A 20,971-nucleotide genomic window follows, 5' to 3' on the forward strand; every position below is an offset into this window, starting at 1 on the left:
AGCACGTTTTGATTATTGGCCTTTGGCTGTAAGGCAGTTTGAAACTAGACAGAATCTGAAAAAACAATCACAAACCAAGCGAGAGCTGGGAAATTAGGGTCATTATTGCTGCTTCAAAAACAAAAACGAAAACCAAAAAAAGACTGCCAGATCTAACCACCTCTCTGCAGGAGAACAGAGGCCGGAGGCACATGTAAAATGACCACGGGGTGCAATCAGGGTGAATGGTTCCATTTCCAGTGATGCTGAAACATTTACGTGCGCCTCCCTGGAGTTGCCTTCAGAGCGATATTGGCAAATTACTACCTTTTAGATTGAATATGACTCTTTTAAAAAAGCATAAATGGCAAATAAGAGGGTAATAAGGCTTAGAAGTAGAAAATGTGATGCAGTTGTAAGGGAACTTGTTTTCCTGGTAGAGGAAAGTAAGCCAAGGTATAACCACACTCTAAAGTCTATTTTTTCGCTGCTAAAATGATGTTTATCGTGATAAAGCACGAGAGTGTAGGCAATTTCCTTTTGCTTCTTTGTATTTTTCAACTTCCCATTCAATACGTGCACACGAGCACACACATGTAGGTTAACTAGGAGGCAGGACGTAGGGGTTGAGGAGGGCAGCTGGTAAAAGCTGGCAGAAGAGTCACAAACCAAAGGAAGTGCTCGCTGAGGCACGGCCTGCCCTGCCCACCCAGGGTGCTGCTAGGTTGCCAGCAGTTCACCTGGATCACAGCGGGGTAGGATGCAGTGCATCTTTGAGAAGGAACTTGGTTATGCTTCTAACGTGATTTAAAATGTACTTACCCTTATAGAATTTTATTGTTATTTTAACACTTAATCAAACATTTATTGTAATAATTGGAACACTTGTTGGACCTTAGTGACATTAGACAGTGAACTTCTGCTGAGGCGGGTGCCCTAATGCTGGTGAGAATCAACAGTAACAAAATGAGCAGCTTTTTAGCCGAGGAATCAAATAATTTTAATAACCTTTAGGTTTCTTGCCTACTAGAATATTATTAGGATCACTGTATGGGCATGATTAGTTGTCTTGGTAACATGATGATTTAAACTATTTTAAACACCGTTTTTCTCATTCTGTGCATTATCCATGGGCTCTAAGACTTAGTAACTTGCATTAAGTTACCCAGAATAAGCCATCGCTGACTCATCTTCTCTTATATAGCCTAAGGATGAGTATTATTCATTTGAAAGGAGGAAGGTCGTTGTCATCAGACCTAAAACTTGCCCAACCTTATGCCGTATATTTAATTTCTTAATACAATTTGATAACTACTCAGGTGTTTCCAGTGTTGACTGAATATATTGTGACTAAATCATAAGTAGAAGCCTAGTATTTAGGATACCTTTTACCCTCTAGTTGCCCAGAAACTCTGCCATCTTCTGGGCATGAATGTGATGGAGTTCACTCGGGCTATTCTCACCCCCCGGATCAAGGTCGGCCGAGACTACGTGCAGAAAGCACAGACCAAAGAACAAGTAAGTTTCACGTCAGTTGCTGTCACACGTTTGTTTGAATGATGACTGTGGCCATTAGACCTTCTGATGGGCATGTAACAAACCGAATCAGCAGAAGCTCTATAATATGGATGTTTCTCGGTACTAATTGAGTACTTTCTCTCAGAACATTTTTAGAGGTGACTTGTAAAAAAAGGAAATCTGAAATATCACCGTGAGTTTTCCCCAGGTAGATGGATCATACATGTTCCCCAGGGCATGTACCTCAGGGTCCCGCCCGACAGGGGGGTGCCCTGCTTGCTCCCTTGTCCCTGTTGGGGGGAGGGGAGACGGCGCCAAGAATGCGGGCGTCAGATCCACCCGTTTCCTGGTGGACTCTGGGCAGTTGCGCCACCTAGAACCCCGGGGGCAGAGGGAAGAGTTTATTTTTACTGGGCATCTCCACCCATTTCCTACATTGATTATCTCCAGCGTACATTTAATTGTACTAATACCCTCTGTTGGTGTATAAAATTCGGAGAGGATTAAGCAGTCAGTGCTCTTTTAGGGTTTTGGGGGCGCTGTGGCTCATTAAAGTCCCTCCATCAAACAGCTGTTAGTGTTTGTTGAGATTATTTCTGGAATAAAAGGTTGATGTTGTCTAATTACAGGCAGATTTTGCAGTAGAAGCTTTGGCAAAAGCTACCTATGAACGGCTCTTCCGCTGGCTCGTACACCGCATCAATAAAGCCCTGGATAGGACCAAACGGCAAGGGGCGTCTTTCATTGGAATCCTGGATATCGCTGGATTTGAGATTTTTGAGGTATATCTTTCTCCCTCCTGCTTTTCCTTCCTTCTGTTTACTCTTTTAACAAATAACACTTAAGGCTCCCTCTGTACCAGCTGCAGTGCCAGCCACCAGGGATATGATGGTAGATAAGTAGGTACAGTCCCTGCCATTCTATTGATAGTAGAGAGTCAAACATTGAGTGACAGAAACCCAAAATTCTCAGAATTTTGGATAATGAAGTGAGGGGGGGGGCTGTGATAGAAGGAATTTGCGGGGGCCCACCGTGGAAGATGTGTCTGCAGCAGTAAGAGTGGAGCACGAGAAGCCCCCGGCCTCAGGAAGAAGCCCCAGCATAATGAGAGTAGGTCCAGTGGTCCTGTATGGGAGAGAATTTGTCAGATGTGAGAAACTGCTACAAAGCCAGTGGGACTAGATGTAGCTGACCAGAGGGGCAGAGGAGCTGGAGACATGGAGTGGGAGATGGAAAAGCAGAAGCAGGGAGCCAGTGGAGGATGGCGTTGCCGTTGCCTGGCGGCCAGATGGCACTGGCTTGAGCGGGAGTCAGGAGCAGCTGTGTGAGATCAAGAGATGAGGAAACATAGTGGACTCTGTTCTGAAGATACACCCACAGGATTTGGTGGTGCACCTCAATACATTTCACTACTAATCTGACTAGATTTCTCCAAACACTCACCATCAATCCATCAAAGGTTTGTCGTCACATACCTGCTGTGGTTTTGCTAAACGTTGATAAAATTTTGGTCTCCTAAAAATGTGTATCTTTATCTCTCCTTTGATAGACACTATATAGCAAGGCACAAATACTGAATTAAATACTTCTTGGGATCAGTGTGCTGCTTTGACCAGTTGGATACTGAATTGTCCTATTTTAAAATGAACCCCTTTGGACCATATAAGTCTGTCCTCGTAAAATCTGAACTATTACTGGTATAAGCAGTTTTATCCCCCAAACTGCCACTGACACTATAAAAGATTGCTTTAATATGTTTTTTGTTTTTTAATTTATTTATTTTTGGCTGCGTCGGTTCTTCGTTGCTGTGCGTCGGCTTTCTTTAGTTGCGGCGAGCGGGGGCCCCTCTTTGTTGTGGTGCACAGGCTTCCCATTACAGTGGCTTCTTTTGTTGTGGAGCACGGGCTCTAGGTGAGCGGGCTTCAGTAGTTGTGGCTCGAGGGCTCTAGAGCTCAGGCTCAGTAGTTGTGGCGCACGGGCTTAGTTGCTCTGCGGCATGTGGGATCTTCCCGGACCAGGGCCCGAACCCGTGTCCCCTGCCTTGGCAGGCAGATTCTTAACCACTGCACCACCAGGGAAGCCCCAAGATTGCTTTAATGTGTATTGATTCGTGAATAACTGAAAAACCATGAAAGGTGGCTGCGTGCAAATTGCATGTCTGTTGCCTTCCTGTATATAAACAATCAGAAGATACAGTGAAAGAAAAGACCCCCACTTCCAGCTGCCAACAAGAACAGACGAAATACCTAAGAAGAAATGGGCAAGATTTAGTTGACAACTTTACAGTGCAACTGTGAAAAAATGAAAGACTTAAAGAAATGTAAAAATATAGCTTGTTCTTGGATGAGAAAATTCAGCATTGTAAAGGTGTAAATCTTCCCCAAATTCGTCTTTTTTTTTAAATATGTTTTTAACATCAAGAAAGAAGAGCATAGATTCTATCTTATTTATTTATCTATTTATTTTTGGCTGCATTGGGTCTTTGTTGCTTTGCTTGGGCTTTCTCTAGTTGCAGTGAGCAGGGGCTACTTACTCTTCGTTGCGGTGCACAGGCTTCTCATTGCGGTGGCTTCTGTTGTGGAGCACGGACTCCAGGCACACGGGCTTCAGTAGTTGTGGCACGTGGGCTCAGTAGTTGTGGCGCATGGGCTTAGTTGCTCTGCGGCATGTGGGATCTTCCCAGACCAGGGCTTGAACCCGTGTCCCCTGCATTGGCAGGCCGATTCTTAACCACTGTGCCACCAGGGAATTCCCCCAAATTTATCTTTAAAGTGAACGTACTTGTTTAAAACCTATTTCAAGGGGTAGAGGAGGACTAGGCAACCTGCTTCTAAAACTAATTTGATAAATAAGTTAATTAAAGTATAGATAGTAAAATTCTGAAAAAGAAATGAAAAGAGGATATTAAGAGATAAAAAATTATAAAGCTGTATGGTTTTGACATACGAATATACACAGACAGTAAAAAAAAAAAGGAAAACGTTTTAGACGCTAAAAATGCAGGATTGTTTAGTGAGTGTTATTTGTCACGGAAAAGAATGGAAAATGTCCACTGTTAGGAGATGTATGCTCACCGTAGGAGATTGGGTTGATTAATTATATATATTCATGCAATAGAGATCTATGCACCCATTATAAAGAATGAGGTGGCATTATATTACAGACTCCAAGATGCGTTGTTAAGTTTTTTTAAAAATCAGGGTCACGCACATTTATGAGTGCACAGGCTATTTCTGGAAGGATCACAAGAAATAGGTGACAGTGGTTGCTTACAGGAGAGCAAGTGGGTGACTGGAGTGAGACTTCTCAGTGCAACTCTCTGTACATTTCTAATTTTATACCATGTGTTACCAATTTAAAAATCGATTATTTTAAAATACAGTTGGTAGCTTAAATATGAAGACAAGTAGAAATCCATTAAAGAAAAATACCATCACATGTAGTAGCTCAGGCTAAATGGAGCACTAAGATCTCATGATCTTAAGGCAGAGCAAAATCCATTCACATAAGCGTAACCGAGCACCATCGGGCGGTCTGCAGGTGTTGATGTGGGTCACTAGAAATACGGCGTTGAACACGGCAGACTCTGCCCTGGCCCTCCTAGCGTGACCTTGTTCTAAGACGCTGAGTGTGACACCTCCCAGGGAAGATTGGAATGGCTTTTTCAGACTATAAATCTATTCTTTGGGGCTTGATTAAACCTTCCCTAATTAAAGATCACTTTATAATGAAAGAGGTTGTTTATGGGCCCATGGTACTTGTGTGGACAGCATGGAAGCAGAAGAAAAGGCTGAGTACTTCTCATATGAGGCGACTGCTTTAAGAAAATCATCCCTGTTACTTCATCCATCCATGTTTCATCCCATCAGCAGCACAGTAGAGAAATGGGCAGATTTCACAGAGAGGGAAAGAGAAATGTCTGTAACAGATGAAAAGGTTATTATTTGTTTCTACTGTTGTTTTCCTTAACTCACTCTGGAGCCGGTGGCCTAAGTAAGGAGCAGAGGAGGCCGCAGCCCATCTGTCCTGTGGTTCCTCAAAGCTCATGGAGACCTGCTTGCCTCCTTGGCCTCTGGCCTTCCCAAGTCTCTTTGTTTCTCTTCTTTTTCTCACTTTCTTTCTCATTTATTCATTTCTCTTCATTAACCATTTGCTAATCAAAATGGTTTTATTTGTAGATACTCAGCACACTAAGTATCATTTTCTCATTTTAGCTTCACAGTAATGTGATATGTGGGGGTGTGTGTGTGTGTGTGTGTGAGAGTGTGAGAGAGAGAGAGAGACAGAGATTAAGAGAGACTCCCCTCGGTTTAGTCACTGTCATCTCATGGACTCAGTAGGGTAGTCAAGACCTCATGAATAACTCTTCGAGAACTTTCTGAGAACTAGCTGACTCATTGTCCCTCCCCCACCCCCACCTCCCGTTTGGAACATGGCTCTCCTGCACCTGCAGCTGAACTCCTTCGAGCAGCTGTGCATCAACTACACCAACGAGAAGCTGCAGCAGCTCTTCAACCACACCATGTTCATCCTGGAGCAGGAGGAGTACCAGCGCGAGGGCATCGAGTGGAACTTCATCGACTTCGGGCTGGACCTGCAGCCGTGCATCGACCTCATCGAGAGACCCGTAAGATCCTCTCCCCGCCCTCTGGCTCTCAGCTCCTGCGCAGGTGGTGCCTTGAGTTTTTTCTCGCCATCAACTGAGACGGGAATTATCCTGTCTCACGGGTGCTAAGATAATTTTCTAGTCTAAATTTCCTAGGAAAGGGATGCCCATTTGAAAAGTGAGTAGCATGCCAGTAAGACCCTTCTTGAGCTGTCCTTTCTCACGGCCGTGTCCTGTCCTCGCGTGGGGCCGTGCACAGGCCGACGTGGGCCTTCGCTGCCCGCAGGTGCCACGGTGGTGGCGGCAGCTGCCTTCCCTCCAGCGCTCGGCACGTGTCAAGGGCGTGGGGCTCTCCTGGGCACACGTCCGAGGTGATAAAGGGGCACCGTGTCTAGCTGGGAATAAGACAGGTCTTGCACATCCATTTTGGGGGGTAACTAAAGCTTAGCCTCATAAGTACAAAGATGCTTTTTTATAAGGTTTTTCAAAACCTTGTAAGAGTTTATAATCATAGGGAATTTAACTATAGCATGTAGAATGATGCAGCATCATGACTCCATTGTGGGTCCTTTCAAAATGGAGAGTGAGGACAACTTTTTCCAGAAGAAAAATACCTAAAACGACTCTGTCGGGGCACCTGCCTGTCCTGGGCATCTGCCCTCATCTCTCACAAACCCGGGCTCCGCCTGGCTTCTTACAGTACTCTGACCACGAGACAAAACATGGTCTCCCAAACTTAAAGCTCTTTAGAAATCCCCAGTGAAAAGGAAAAGGGATGAGAGATCTTGACATTGAAAGATGAAGTAGGAAAAATGAAAAGGAGACAAAATTGTGGATCTTCTGAATCATGCTGTCACTTAGTCCTTTAGAAAAGATTGAATTATATTTGGCTCCTTTTTCAGAATTTAGAAATATTTTCATTGAAACAGATTAAAAGCGTAAAAATTATGGCAGAAAGATGGGTGTTTCACTTATCTTAATCTAGAACTTCATTTCTCAAAGATGTCAGACGAGTGGGGTAAATTGGGTTAAATGCCGTCCTGGACCCTGGGATCACCTAAGCCTAGTGGCCTTTGATTATAGTGTTCTTTCAGCAGCTCTGAACCCTGCAAATCCTTTCAGGTAGAGGGGCCACAAACTAAACAGCCAGGGAGTAAGGGTCTCAGTCCTGGGCTCCCGGAGCGGGGAGGATTCTCTCCGCTGCTTCTACCTGCTCTGTTCTGTTAACCTCTGCCTTCCTGTGACCACATTATTACACTGTTTCATTCATGTTTAACTAGAACCTCCAGTTACTTTTTAAGCAATATTTGCGCAGAGCCAGCTCTTCTGCAGTAAACGTAAAGGCCTTGTGGGTTGAGGAAAACTGGTCTGAAGAGATTTATTCCAAAAGCTGGTTTCATCCTTGTGCCCTAGAATTGGTACGCTCAGTCTTGTATCAGAAACTTGCCATATTTGCAGTATGGCAATAAACGATGACCCCCGAAGCACTATAAAATAGGCCGTCATTAAATATTTCGCTTAGCTTTCACGTGTACCCCACTTTCCTCCAAAAAAGAAGTCGTTCCATTGATTTCCGAGCTCCCAGAGAATGGCAAGCTCTGGGCATTTTTTTTTAATTTGAGACATAATTCACTATCCTAAAATTCACCCTTTTAAAGTATGTAATTCAGTGAATTTCAGCATATTCACAGAGTTGTACAACCATTACCACTGTCTAATTCCACGTTTTCATCATCCCAGAGGGAAACGTCCTACCCTTGGCAGTCACTCCTGTTCCCCTCCCCCAGCCCCTGGGCCACTAATCTATCTTATGTCTCCGTGTCTTTAAGTCTCTAAGGCTTTTTTCAGTGAACTAGTTGAGTGAAATGAAGGCTCTATTTTATTTGTTGATAAAACAAACCAATGAAGTAATTGATAAATTACTTCATCACCTTCCATATATTCTACTTAACAATAGTTTTAAATATTTCACCAAGTGTGAAGTGCTCGTTTTATTAAATCATCACTTAAATAGAAACTTAAATTGACTAGGGTATAAAATGTCTGAAGCATTCCAGCTAGTTGAGGGTTTATAACAATTTATCCAGCCAGTCATTGAATATAAAGATTCCGTTTTGTCTCTACACCTTTCAGTTCCTTTCTGGTGTCTTTTATTTGCTACTTTTGGGGGAGTTATCTACTTGGAATTAGTTTTTTATAAGTTTGTGAGATACGGTACTCATCCCTTTTCTTACCAGTACCTGTTGAGCAGTTTGAGATCTCAGTGTCTGCATGATAGTTACGATTTGCCATTACCTGCTACCCTAGCAGTCTGATGTGCACAGATCTTCACGAAGCTCTAACTGTTTTGGGATTTAAGCTGCCACACCCAGTGGAAAACATCCTCGTATGTACAGTGACGTGCAAGACGTGTCAGTTCTTCTTGCCTCTGTTATCAGGCTAACCCTCCTGGCGTGCTGGCCCTTTTGGATGAAGAGTGCTGGTTCCCTAAAGCCACAGATAAGACCTTTGTTGAAAAACTAGTTCAAGAGCAAGGGTCCCACTCCAAGTTTCAGAAACCTCGTCAACTGAAAGACAAAGCTGACTTTTGCATTATACATTATGCAGGGAAGGTAAGAGTGAAAGAACTCCATTAAAAGTGCTGTGTTTGAGATTTTGCTGCATTTGGTGAAGGTTGTAACAAACGTGCTGGTATACACTTACAAACCCTTGAGTATAGTACATATTCCACACGCACTTCCTTCGAGACAACCCATTTTTTGGGGATTGTTCTATGAACTTATTTGGGGGGTGGAACGGGGGAAGTACAGAGAAAGTTTTGTTGCAGGGCCAAGCGAGGAGAACGGGTGGCTCGTGCGCAAAACCCGAGCCCCCGAGAGTTTGGGGGAAAGGTTTTTTTTTTTTTTTGCGGTACACGGTCTTCTCACTGCTGTGGCCTCTCCCGTTGCGGAGCACAGGCTCCGGACGCGCAGGCTCAGCGGCCATGGCTCACGGGCCCAGCCGCTCCGCGGCATGTGGGATCTTCCCGGGCCGGGGCACGAACCCGTGTCCCCTGCATCGGCAGGCAGACTCCCAACCACTGCGCCACCAGGGAAGCCCCTGGGGGAAAGGTTTTTATAGGTAAAATTTGGGGTGAGGGCTGCAGCGTGTGTGACTTTCTTCTGATTGGTTGTTGGGGAGGGAACAGGGCGGGGCTCTGGGAATCTTGGGTTGAGGGCTGCAGCGTGTGTGACTTTCTTCTGATTGGTTGTTGGGGAGGGAGCAGGGCGGGGCTCCGGGAATCTTGGGTTGAGGGCTGCAGGGTGTGTGACTTTCTTCTGATTGGTTGTTGGGGAGGGAACAGGGCGGGGCTCCGGGAATCTTGGGTTGAGCCTGCAGTTGCCATCCTCCACCTGGGTGGGGGTGTCCTGTGAACGTTTTAGGTGAAGGCTGGAAATGTCTCTTGTTTTTGTCTTTTCCCTCTTGCCACACACGGCTCTGGCCCGGCAGGTGGACTATAAGGCGGACGAGTGGCTGATGAAGAATATGGACCCCCTGAATGACAACGTGGCCACCCTCCTGCATCAGTCCTCCGACAGATTTGTGGCAGAGCTCTGGAAGGATGGTGAGAATGTGCTTGCGTTTGTAATCAAACTTGGCCGAATCTTTTACAGTTAAGGCTTATATATGGTTCTTTTACTTATAGACGTGTGTAGACTTTTTTACTTTAAAGCTGTTTATTTTCCCTAGAGCAGGGCTGCCGTTGTATCGGAATTTACCCACTTTAAGAAAACTTGGGTAATAAGACATCTGCCTTCTTGGTCAGGTGCTGTAGGAACGTTCTAGTAGCAGAGCCACCCTGGTCCCAGTGCAGTTGTAATCCAAGGCTGTTGGGATACAAAACCTGAGAGGCCTTGTGCATCTTCTCTGTGTCGTGTCCAGGTCAGCCGAGCTGCGTCCTCCCCCAGTGCCCTACCCTCCACACACACGCGAAGTGGCTGGTGACTAAACTCAGACCATCTGCACATAGATCAGTTGTTTTTATTTCCGTCGGTCCCCGTAGTTCTTCGGTTTACGTGAACCTCAGGTGAAGGTTTTGGTGATCTTATCATAGACTAGAGATTTTGCTGGTACCAGAAGAACAAAGCAGCTTGTGTCTGTACGTGTAGTGGGACCAGCACCTTCTGGCATTTAGCGCTCTCTGCGCTTGCGTCCTGGTTGTCCCCACCGCTTCACTTGGCCTCAGGTCATGCAGTACCTTAGTTTAGCTCTGGATCTGCCCCTGCTTAGGCTTTGACCCTGAGGCCAGGCCTGTCAGTTACCTGGCTCGCTTCTTTTTCTATAAGCATCTCAAGACCTTGCCATCTAGCTGTCTCCTCAGGTAGAGAGAAAGAAACCCAGAAGGCTCTAGCTGTCTCCTCAGGTAGAGAAAGAAGGCAGATCAGAGGGCTTAGGGCAATCAGGACAAAAGGAAAGAGACAGAAAGAGAAGAGCCACCACAGAGAAAGTGAGCAGGGGGATGATGACCCTACCAAAGACAGCCTAGTCGAGGTCACGTACATCGGCTCCAACAAGTGCGAGGGAGCCTGCAGGGGTGGGCAGACCACACACGTACACGCACGTGTCCTGGGGAGAGATCGTGTACGTGAGACTGTGTACAGGGAGGGGCTGGGGGAAGGGTTAGGTTTCCAGCAAGTAAAACAGAAGCTTTAATCACTGTCCCATTGGATGGAGGTCTCCACCTGGCTGCTGCGTGCTCGCTGTCACCTGTGGTAACCTGGTCAGCCTAGGGGGGCCCGTGAGGACTGAGGCGAGAGCAGGACCCTAAGGTGGTGTCTGCGGTGCCCACGCGGCTGAGGGGCTCTTGGCCCTGTTCTGGGAAGTGTGAGAGTGGGTCTGAGAAATGGATCTAGCGTGGAAAAAGGGACCCTGAGCTCTGGTGGCCACCGGGTCCACAGGGCTGGGAAGAGCAGCACAGGTCAGTGGGAAAGGTGCACAGGAAACGTCACAAAAAGAGGAGGAAGGAGTAACGCTGCCCATCAGAAATGCTGTGTTCAATCTGATGGCTGAGTGTCGCAGACCCCTGAGATGAATGCCACGGGGACAGCTGAGCGGGGACTGCCTTGTTCCTGGGGTGCTAAGGTCAGATGTCATGACGGATGAGGCAGTTTTCCTTGTCCTTGAAAAATAATACTTTGTTGAAGAAACAAAGAAAGCCAGCGTTTCCTGAGCACGTGCTAAGGGCCGGGCAGTCTCCCAGCACCCACTGACGAACATTCACATCCTGTTGGGGCCTTAACCACGGAGGGTGAGTAGGTTTCTGCGAACCCACTCATCTAGGGGTGGATGGCATTTCTAGGAGTGATGTTGGTGTGGAAGAAGCGGGGGTGAAGCCGGTAGAAGGAACGATCACAGGGCAGAAGTGGAAAATCCCAGCTCGGGGTGAGTGTCCCGCTGGGGCGTTAGGGCAGGGCTGGGGCCAGGAGGCAGAGTGAGCAGGAAGTGAGGCCGGAGCACGGAGTAAGGCGGTGGCCAGTCTCAGGTGAACTTGACTTCATTGACTAGATGGCATCAATGGTTTTACGGGCCAGGGCAGGGGCACAGTGTGAACTTGGAGAAGCAAAGCGGGCAGTGCTTTGTCGGATGGATCGGGTTGAAAGACCCCGGAAGCGGGGAGTTCAGCGCGAGGTGACGGTGGAAGGAAAGCCAAGGAGAAGAGGAACAGAGGAAACTAGCATTTTACCGCTAAAGTCTCAAAAACAGATTTTCTCTCTTCATTTTGCATGAGAAGAGAAGCAGGTGTTTGGGGAATCACGACAGCAGGTCCCGGGCTTACACACTGGTTCTGACATTGTGAGCCACTTTTGACTCTTGTCTTTTCACTTCTTAACCAAAAACAATATTGTGGGGAACACCTTTGGAGCCCCTGACCTGTTCCTGTGAGCCTGCACGTCCAGCCACGCTGGACAACCTCACCGCCCACGCTTGTCAGCAGTGAGGTGGATTCGGGAACCACAACCGGCGTGTTCCCTGCCGCCCAGGGCCTTCTTCCAGATGGAAACTCAGGACACGCACACAGGCGGGAACGGGACCGAGGCGCCTCTGCCTCGGCTTCCTCCTTCCAGGCTCCTTTAACTCACCGTCCAGGTACGGCAGGGCCTCTGGCAGCAGCGGGTCAGAAGTGCCAGGAGTGTGAGATCCGGCAGGTGAGGGTGGAGATGGGGGCTGCAGCTGCAGCGATGATATGATGCACATTCCGTGTCACAGGTGCGGGTGACGTGTCTCACAGGTAGGACCCCATCTGCAGAGCCCTTACCTGCCCTTCTGTGCTTTTCATGGACTAGCTACAGACAGGTTACTCACTTGATGGCAGAAGCTCTGAGAGGAAAGGCGTGTGGCCTGCGGGGCCCTGCCGTCCTGGCTCAAGCCCTGTCCACCTGTCCTTGGCCCACAGCTCAGGCCCTGCCGGGGCCCTCACCTTTCTCCACGTGGCCAGCTTGGGAGCACGTGTGGCCACTTTTGTCCAAATGGGCTGAGCGGAAATCCTCTCCCCATTGTGACCTGGCCGTGCCGGCATCCACTCCGGTCTCATCCTGTGTGTTTGCTCTCCTGGTATCGCTTCTCTTGGTGGGAAGCCCTGCCATCCGTCAGCTCAGGTGGACGGTTACTCAGTTTAATCTGAGTGACAGGCTCTCAGAGGTGGCCCACCATCGGAGGGAGGGGCAGGCGGAGCCTAATGCCAGGCTCCTCCGATTTCGAGGACCGCGTGTCGCACGCGTGAGGTCAGCGGCAGGCTCAGGACTTCGAAGAGGGTCGTAGGGTGGAGAACTCGCCATGCTCACTCTGGATGTAGAGATGTCTTGGGAGAAGGGGAGCTTCTTCTCTAGGAAAAGAAAGTAGCCCTGGAAAAGCGTGTGATTATTTTCTCCTGTTACAGCCACGTCAGCGCAGAGGCAGAACATGACAGGTTGACTGAATGTATGAGTTATATGATGCGTGGATATAGTTTGCCTGTGAAGGTGCAATGCCTTGAGTGTAAAGCATTTCATGTTAAAATCAACTTTGTGTTAGAGTTTCCTCCAGGCCAAACCAGGAGAAATAAGATTTATTGGTGGCAGCCCTGCCCTAGAGATTCATAGTGCCCTACTTTTTTGCTGAAAGATGTTTTGCGATCTCTCTACCAGCTGCACACGGATTTCTTGCCACTTCTGGGGGCTAACGTACAAGGAAGAAAAGACCTAAAAATTACATTTTCATGTAAATGTATCTCCTATGATGTTTTCATGAGTAACGGTATGATCAATAGGTATCATCTTAGTTATGGTTTGAAGTTGCTTTAACATTTTGAACAATAGAACTTGCTACAATAGAATTTTGTTTTCCTTAGTGGTAGTTACCTATTCGTAGTTTGTATTTGAAGTAAATTATATTTCCAAAATCTGGATGGGAAATAAAATTACACAGCAGTGTGAATTTTTGACAGTAAATGCCACTGATCTTTACCTTTTCCAGAGTAGTCTAACTCGCTGCAGTCTTGTCCTAATTTGCTAATTGGAGGATAATTTTATGAAAGACAACGCAAATAGTACCTTATTACTCTTAAATTTCATCCTGCGTTTACATGGGGGTAACCATTTGACATTAATATGATATAATGCTCACACCTGGAGTTGGGAATGATTCCGCTGTATACATTTATTTTATACAGAACTTTGTCCAGATGTGCAAATTCTCTAAACAGTAATGTTTGCATGGGGTCTGCCCTGGACTAGCTGCTTTTGTAGCCCGATTGCAAAGTTGACTTGTGATGTCGAATGTCTTTCACACTAACTGAAGTGTTTGTGTATTTGCCCTTCTGTCCTCCTGTTTTTGCTGTTTCTCTGCTTTAGAGATTCAGAATATTCAGAGAGCTTCTTTCTATGACAGTGTTTCTGGTCTTCATGAGCCACCAGGTGAATGGATAAAGCCTGTAGGTCTTCCGAACACAAGGGGTTTCAGCCCAGAGGAAGAACTTGCGGGGTGGGGGGCCTGGCAGGGTGGCCTGGGAGGACGGGGGCTTGGTTTCTGGGTTTTTGTTTTTGTTTTGCTCATAGACCTGCATGAACCTTCATTTCATGCTCAGTTTTATTTATCCTTCAAGGCAACTGTTTGAGCGCATAAACAATTCAGTCGCTACTGCCTACACATTGCTTCTTTTATGCGTAGCCCGTAAGCACCGCAGAGCAAAAGGTCTGTCACTACCTTTTCCAGTAGTGCCGTTTGATACACAGTCCTCTAAGGGAATTGTTAGGAATCGATGTGCCCAGTAATAATATCTCCTTTGTCTTTGAGTTACCGTTAAATTTTCAACTCTAAGGAACTCCAAGGAGGAGTAGGGTTTTTTTTTCTTTTTTCAAGTCATTAACATTTTGTGAACAAATAATTACATAATTATCTCACGTATGGTGGTCTCATCATTATGCCTTTTATTTGGAATTTGTGTGCATATCTGGCTACTTGCCCTTTTGAACTGAAAGCCATGAAACTATCTACAAGGCTTGATACGTGCACGTTGATACGAAGAGTGGAGTGTTAGAACCTGTACCTTGAACCTGAAATTGACTTTCACACATTTGGGCCTTATGGTTTGAATCCTTAGCCCTGTTTAAAATACAGCCTAACCTGTAAATCGACTGTACTTTAAAAATAGATAGATAGACAGATGGAAGGAAGGAAAGAATACAGCCCAGCCATGGCGAAGAGGCCCTCCAAAAGCCTAATATAAATGAAGATCACCTAACCTTCCAATTGTTTAGTGAAATTGTCAAGCAGTAAAAACTCCAAGGTAAAGTCAAATTCATCTTATAAAATTTCCTGCATGATTTTTGGAACATAATGCTGAGACCCAAACCCATCTCAAAAGTGTTTTAAAAATATGTTAAAGAAACATACCCGTCTTAATCCAAGATTCCTGGGGTCAGTTCTGGCTCACGTACTGTTAAAGAAGCTGCAAGCAGGGGGGCGGAGGGAGGGGGAGACGATGCCGAAGGCTGCTCCGTGAGCTGGGATGACTACTCCACAGGAGAAATCTTCAAGGTCAGTCATCTTTGGCCTTGGGGGTACTGAGAGAGTTGAGGAAGTGGGGAGAGAAAGAGCTAGGTGGTGGTTTGAAGCTTATGGTCTGCCTGGGACTTACGCTTTGTTGAAAGGTCGGCGCTCGATCTTTTGGACTTTCTCCCAGAGTAGAGCTCTCTCTTTAAATTCATTCCTCCAACTCTTGGATTTCTAACCGTTTAAGAGACTTCCAGCCCGTGGGCCCCCATCACTCCCCCGCTCCTGGCGCCAGACGGCGCACCGTGAAGTCTGGGGGTGGGTGTCCCACACCCAGCAGCTAGGGGCACAGCCTCGCCCAGCCCCTCCCACCATGGCCTTCCCCCTCCTGCAGCACAGATGCTCTTTCCTGTGGGGCCGTGATCTTCGGGGTCTGTGGACCAGGTGCTTTTCTGTACCTGCAGGATCAGGTACAGGGCCACCCTAGACAAAGCCATTCCCTGAGGGAGCCGGCTCCCTCCTCCCGTCCGCTTGCCTGGGCACTGGAAACGTGCCTGGTCCGTCTCTCTCATGAGGTGGCCTCTGATTGAGTCAGCCGGCTGACCCGAGTGTCGGGGTCTCAGTCTCTCCCACCCCGGAGGGCCTTCCATCCACCATGGCCCCAGGTGGTCTTCGAAGTTGTAGGTAGTACTGATATTTCTCCAGCAGAAATGTTCTCCTCGACATGTGCTCATGGATTCAAACCCCAGGGAGGGGTAACGGGTTTTAAATGAAAACATGGGCTTTGGTATTTTCAGTGATTTCTCGGAAGACGGTGGATGAAGGGGTTCCTCAGGATCAAATCGTGATGGCCTTTGACACACTGAGGTGGGCGGTGCCTCTCAATGAGATGACAGAGAGCTACCGCGGGCCCTGTGCTTCTAAGTAGAGCCGTAAGGTTAGGAAAACAGCATTAGAAGAACGTGCAGGCTTTTGAGGAGAAAGATGAGAGATGGGGGTAAAGAGAGGTTTCCAAAACCATCAAAGAGCAAATGCAGGAGAGAAAGGAACAGAATTCCTAGAGGCAGAATAAGGAGGTCATGCAAGTTTCTGCTGTAAACCAAAGGACTGTTTTCTTCCAAATATATGTTGAAACTCTAGACTCCTGGGATAAACTAGTAATGGAGGATGCAACGAATTAGCAAAGCGGGTTCCTAACCTCAAAGTGGTAGGCGGGGTTTTTAGACTAAAAGGGCCTGTGACGATAGGGGTGGTAGTTTGTGGCTTTGGTCCTGATGCGAACTGTGTCGGAGGGACGGTTGTCTGTAATCTGCCCTGATGCTAGCGGCCACCTGCCGTGTCGTTCACAGGGTAGTAAGTACCCTTGGGTTCTCTGACCCCCCACGAGCGCTGGACGGCAGCTGATGGGTCTGGAAGGGTGACCACCAGAGACATTGTGAGAAGTACAGGAAGCAAGTTTTCGTTGTCGATAGAGAACTCCCGCCTCCCTTTTCAATCTCTCGTAGAAGCAGCGCTTGAAACGTGGTGACAGCAATTCACTTGGGGCTGGGAATCAGCAGGGAGATCTCGGTCCCGGTCTGCGGGAGGGCTGCCCCACTGGGGTCTCCCTTCGTCTCCTAGTGGCCCCGGAATTCTTCCCTTCCTTCTTGGTATAACAGAAATGATGACGTTCTGACTTCGAAGACTTTGAACCAGTCTTTTTTTTTCCTTCAGTGAGTCGTTAGTATCTAGTAGCACGACTGATAAAAACGGTCATTATTGGATCTCCGTATAGATTGTATCCACTGGTCCTAACCCCCATTTTTAGTGCCTTTTAGACTCTCTGGTTTAGGTCTGATCCGGTTTCTGTACGCAGTTTCATTGTCTTCGTGTTCAGTGGATGAAGGTTTTATACATCGTTGCATATTCTACTCTTTCCTATTTCTTTATCTTGAGTTCTAACCGGAGTTGGGAGCTCGAGGAGAAGCAGCTTCCGGGGACGGCACCTCCAGTTCCCGAGGTCCAGTGGGGACAGTGACACTTAGTTCTCAGGCTCACCGCGAGTATCAGACGAGGCAGCGAGAGCCTGACCCGGCCCGGGAGGTGCCTGAGTACACGCTGCCTGCCTGGCCTTGCACTTGCCGTGGCCGCCTCTGCAGCTACCGTAATTGCTGTCGCACCCTCGTTGCTGCTGCTGTTCTAATTATAAAAAACAGAGAAGATCAATAAATGCTTATTTCCTTGGCCATCGTCTCACGCAGGTCCTCTTTTCTTCCGTGCCCCGAGGTCCCGCTGACAGGCAGTCGTGCTGTGCTGCCCGCGGTGGGCATGAATCGTATTCATGGGACCTGCCCGCAGGAGAAAGCAGGAGTAGCCATGCCGGAGGCGCTGGCGGGAAGCGTGGGGCTCCCTGTGTGCCCCAACTTTGGCTTCTGCAGGGGCAGAAAGTACAGATGGGGAGGGTGGGTAAGGGAGACAAATTTCAGGTCACCTTAACACTGGCGCTTGGGGGAGGCCAGATTGCTCTCTTCCTGACTCACACGCTCCCCGTCAACTGCTGAACTTCCTGGAAGTTTTCTCAAACTCCCCAAACACCCTAGAACATTTAACAGATCGGTTCTACAACCCAGTTATGTAACCACTGTAAATTCGTTATTACTGTGTAATAGCCGTACCCTGGAGATAGACTATTCAATGTTAAGATTGTCTCTGGGAATTCATAGAAGTTAAATATTTGTTTCGGAATCATTTTCAACTGTTCGTAACATTTTAGTGTACCTTAAGAGTAGAACAGTCTTTTAGTCTATGTAAATGAGCACTGAGAATCCACCATGTGCCTGGCACCGTGCTGGGGACTAGAGGCTTCTCTAGGATGGGAGTGTGTGATGTGTATTTCCTAATCATTGTGTCTGGGTATTGAAGTTAACATCAAGACAGTTTTCTCCCCCCCTTTTTGGTCTCCAGCTCTATCATCTGGAGAGAGTTCCTGAAGAACTGGCTTAAATACTTCGAATGAAATAATAGCACTAGTATTTTGGCCCATGGACAGATTTAAAGAACACAAAAATCTCATGTATTCCTCTTGTCTCCTGAGACCGTCCGCTAGAAGAAGGGCCAGTTAAGCATTCCGGCTGCAGACGACACCATTCCTTACGTAAAACTAAACTATGAATATGCCCTTAGAGATCGCAGGTCTGTGGAGCTCATCTCATTTCTGACTGTCCGCGTAGGGTTTATCGATTAATAAGTTGTTCGTATAAAATACTTGGAACTCTTTTCAGGCCACTGGGCAACCAAGTAATGAATTGTAGTGCCCACCAGCAGCCTAACCAGCCTTTCCTGGATGGAGGAGGAGGATAAACAAAGCCATTCTTGGGCTTCCCTGGTGGTGCAGTGGTTGGGAGTCCGCCTACCTTTGCAGGGGACGCGGGTTCGTGCCCCGGCCCGGGAAGATCCCACATGCCGCGGAGCGGCTGGGCCCGTGAGCCATGGCCGCTGAGCCTGCGCGTCCGGAGCCTGTGCTCCGCAATGGGAGAGGCCGCAACAGTGAGAGGCCCGCATACTGCAAAAAAAAAAAAAAAAAAAAACCAAAAACCCAGAGGTTTTTCTAGGTCTTGATTTTTCTTTTTTCTTTTTTTTGGTACGCGGGCCTCTCACTGTTTTTTGCGGTACGCGGGCCTCTCACTGTTGTGGCCTCTCCCGTCGTGGAGCACAGGCTCCGGACGCGCAGGCCCAGCGGCCATGGCTCAAGGGCTGCTCCGCGGCATGTGGGATCTTCCCGGACCGGCGCATGAACCCGTGTCCCCTGCATCGGCAGGCGGACTCTCAACCACTGCGCCACCAGGGAAGCCCTAGGTCTTGATTTTTGAGTGAAATCGTATATGATTAGTGTGGCCCAAATCATTTAATGAAGTTCCCAAAGTGTTTCTCTTTTACCCAATAATTTTACTCATTGGTAGAAACTAACCCTGAGTTTAAGTATTTGAATTTAAAAAAAAAAAAAAAACTGAAAGTTTGAAGCATTAATTTTTTTAAAATCTGAATATTTAGCTTTGGATTACCCTTATTAAAGTTAAATTTGAAAATCAGGCTCATTATGATTATATTTTTTGTTTATTACTTAAAAAACAAAACAAAAGTGGTCCTTGCCCGGGGCTGCATCGCGGGTCCCTGCCACCCTGCCCTGTGGAAGAGGAGCTGCCCCTTCAGGGAAAGAGCTGCAGACCGGTGAGGCTAAACCCCCGCAGTCAGCGTGGGGCTCCTTCTCTTTTGTTATGGGCGTGACTTGTTCTTGTGGGTAATTTTGTGTTCATTCAGTGGATATTTGTTTACAAAAAAAAAATTACTATGTGCCAGGGACCATGCTCAGGCCAACGTCAGGACGTGGGGAAGGCAGAAGAAGCCATTTGAGCTGGTGATCTGAGGGGCCCAGGGGCACCAGGGATCTGCTCTCAGGACCCCGTGTGTGTTCCATGCTGGAGAGAGACGTCCCCGGAAGCTTAGTCCAGCAGGAATATACAGGGAACAGAGTGGAAGTGTCATCCCAGGGTCTGACGTACGTGATTTGAAGCTTTGAGGAGGGAGTGGCCTGTTTAGCCTGGAGGCAGGTGGACGGGAAGAGGTGGTAGGGAAAGGGATGGAGATTTAAAAGCCATTATGAGTTTGCAAGGAGGCGGGGTTCCTGACAGAAAAGGGTGAAGACTTGAGAGCTTTGTGTCTTTGAGAAAATGCAGCTGGTTTGTAGAGTTGGCGTCTAGGGAAGGTGACAGGAGGTCCCTTCACCGAGCACTTCGTGCTTTCTAGGCACCTCAGTTCTGTAAGGTAGGTCACCTTGGCTCCATTTCACAGAGGAACAAACTGAGGCTGGGAGAAGATGGGTAACTAGACCCAAGTTCACGCAGCTTGTAGGTGGCAGGTGTTTCTGACTCTCTGGGTAGAGTTCTTCATCCCTGTGCTCTGCTGCTGGGCTGCTATTTGGACCGTTTCCTACAAGCTGTAGGAGAAATGGAAGGATTTTAAGTCTAGGAGCAAGGAACTTGCTTAGTTTTGGACACAGCTGTTAATCGTGACAAAGGTGTAACTGGAAAGCACTTTGTGGCTGCAGGGGTGGAGGATGAAATGGGAGAGTGAGGCTAGAGGAAGGAACCCGGTAGGGCGTTGTGGCACAGACCAGGGCAGTGGAGAGGAGGGATGGACTGAAGACTCCGGAAGCTTGTCCTGACTGGTTCCGGTAAATCAGCAGCTGGATGTGGGAGGGGCATGGAGGCCGACTCCCGGTTTCTGGCTTGAGTAACCCGTGGCCACGTCTGCACTAGATATACAGGAGGAGGGATGGGGAGAATGTGCTTCAGTTTAGGACATTGACCTTGGGTCCCCCTACGTCCAGCCCCTTCTCGTCCTCCTTATCCAACTCCTCCATCTGCCCCAGCTCCCTGGGGCTTGCCCCACGCCCCCATCTCTGGTCATTTGCCCGTTAGGAGGCTCATCCAGTCCCGTAACTTTAAATCCTACCTGCAAGTCAGCAACCCCCAAATCTACCTTTTCTCCTTCAGACCTCTATTCTTAGCAGCAGACTGTCCGCTGTCCACTTGACATCTCCGCCTCAGCGTGTCACGGGCGCCCCAAACTTGAATAGAGTTTGGATCCATCTTTCTACCCACAGAACCCCCTTCTCTCCCCATCTTCCCAGTGGTGTCACCAGCCACTTGCCTGCCCAAGCCCAAATCCCAGGAGTTCTTGCCCTCGCCCTCTGCCATATTCTTCATACCAAGTTCATCCTAAGAGCAAGGCGGTCCTGCCACCAAAACACATCTGGAATCTTCCTTTTCCACCATCTCCTCTGTGATCTTCCAAGTTCAGCCTACCATCCTTTCTCTCAGA

The 20,971-nt window shown here is 47.8% G+C and overlaps 1 protein-coding gene across 5 annotated transcripts in view; it reads left to right on the top strand.

Moving 5' to 3' along the window:
• Positions 1 to 20,971, top strand: part of MYH10 (myosin heavy chain 10) — a 153,151-nt gene that overhangs the window by 95,265 nt on the left and 36,915 nt on the right. For all 5 annotated transcript variants that reach the window (XM_079906023.1, XM_079906021.1, XM_079906022.1 and 2 more), the window contains 5 exons: positions 1,379 to 1,497; positions 2,127 to 2,279; positions 5,951 to 6,124; positions 8,542 to 8,715; positions 9,593 to 9,707. In XM_079906023.1, coding sequence (XP_079762149.1) covers positions 1,379 to 1,497; positions 2,127 to 2,279; positions 5,951 to 6,124; positions 8,542 to 8,715; positions 9,593 to 9,707 — 735 coding nt within the window. The remainder of the gene's footprint in view (positions 1 to 1,378; positions 1,498 to 2,126; positions 2,280 to 5,950; positions 6,125 to 8,541; positions 8,716 to 9,592; positions 9,708 to 20,971) is intronic.

Source organism: Stenella coeruleoalba (assembly GCF_951394435.1).
Source record: "Stenella coeruleoalba genome assembly, chromosome: 19".
In the NCBI taxonomy this organism is placed as follows: domain Eukaryota; kingdom Metazoa; phylum Chordata; class Mammalia; order Artiodactyla; family Delphinidae; genus Stenella; species Stenella coeruleoalba.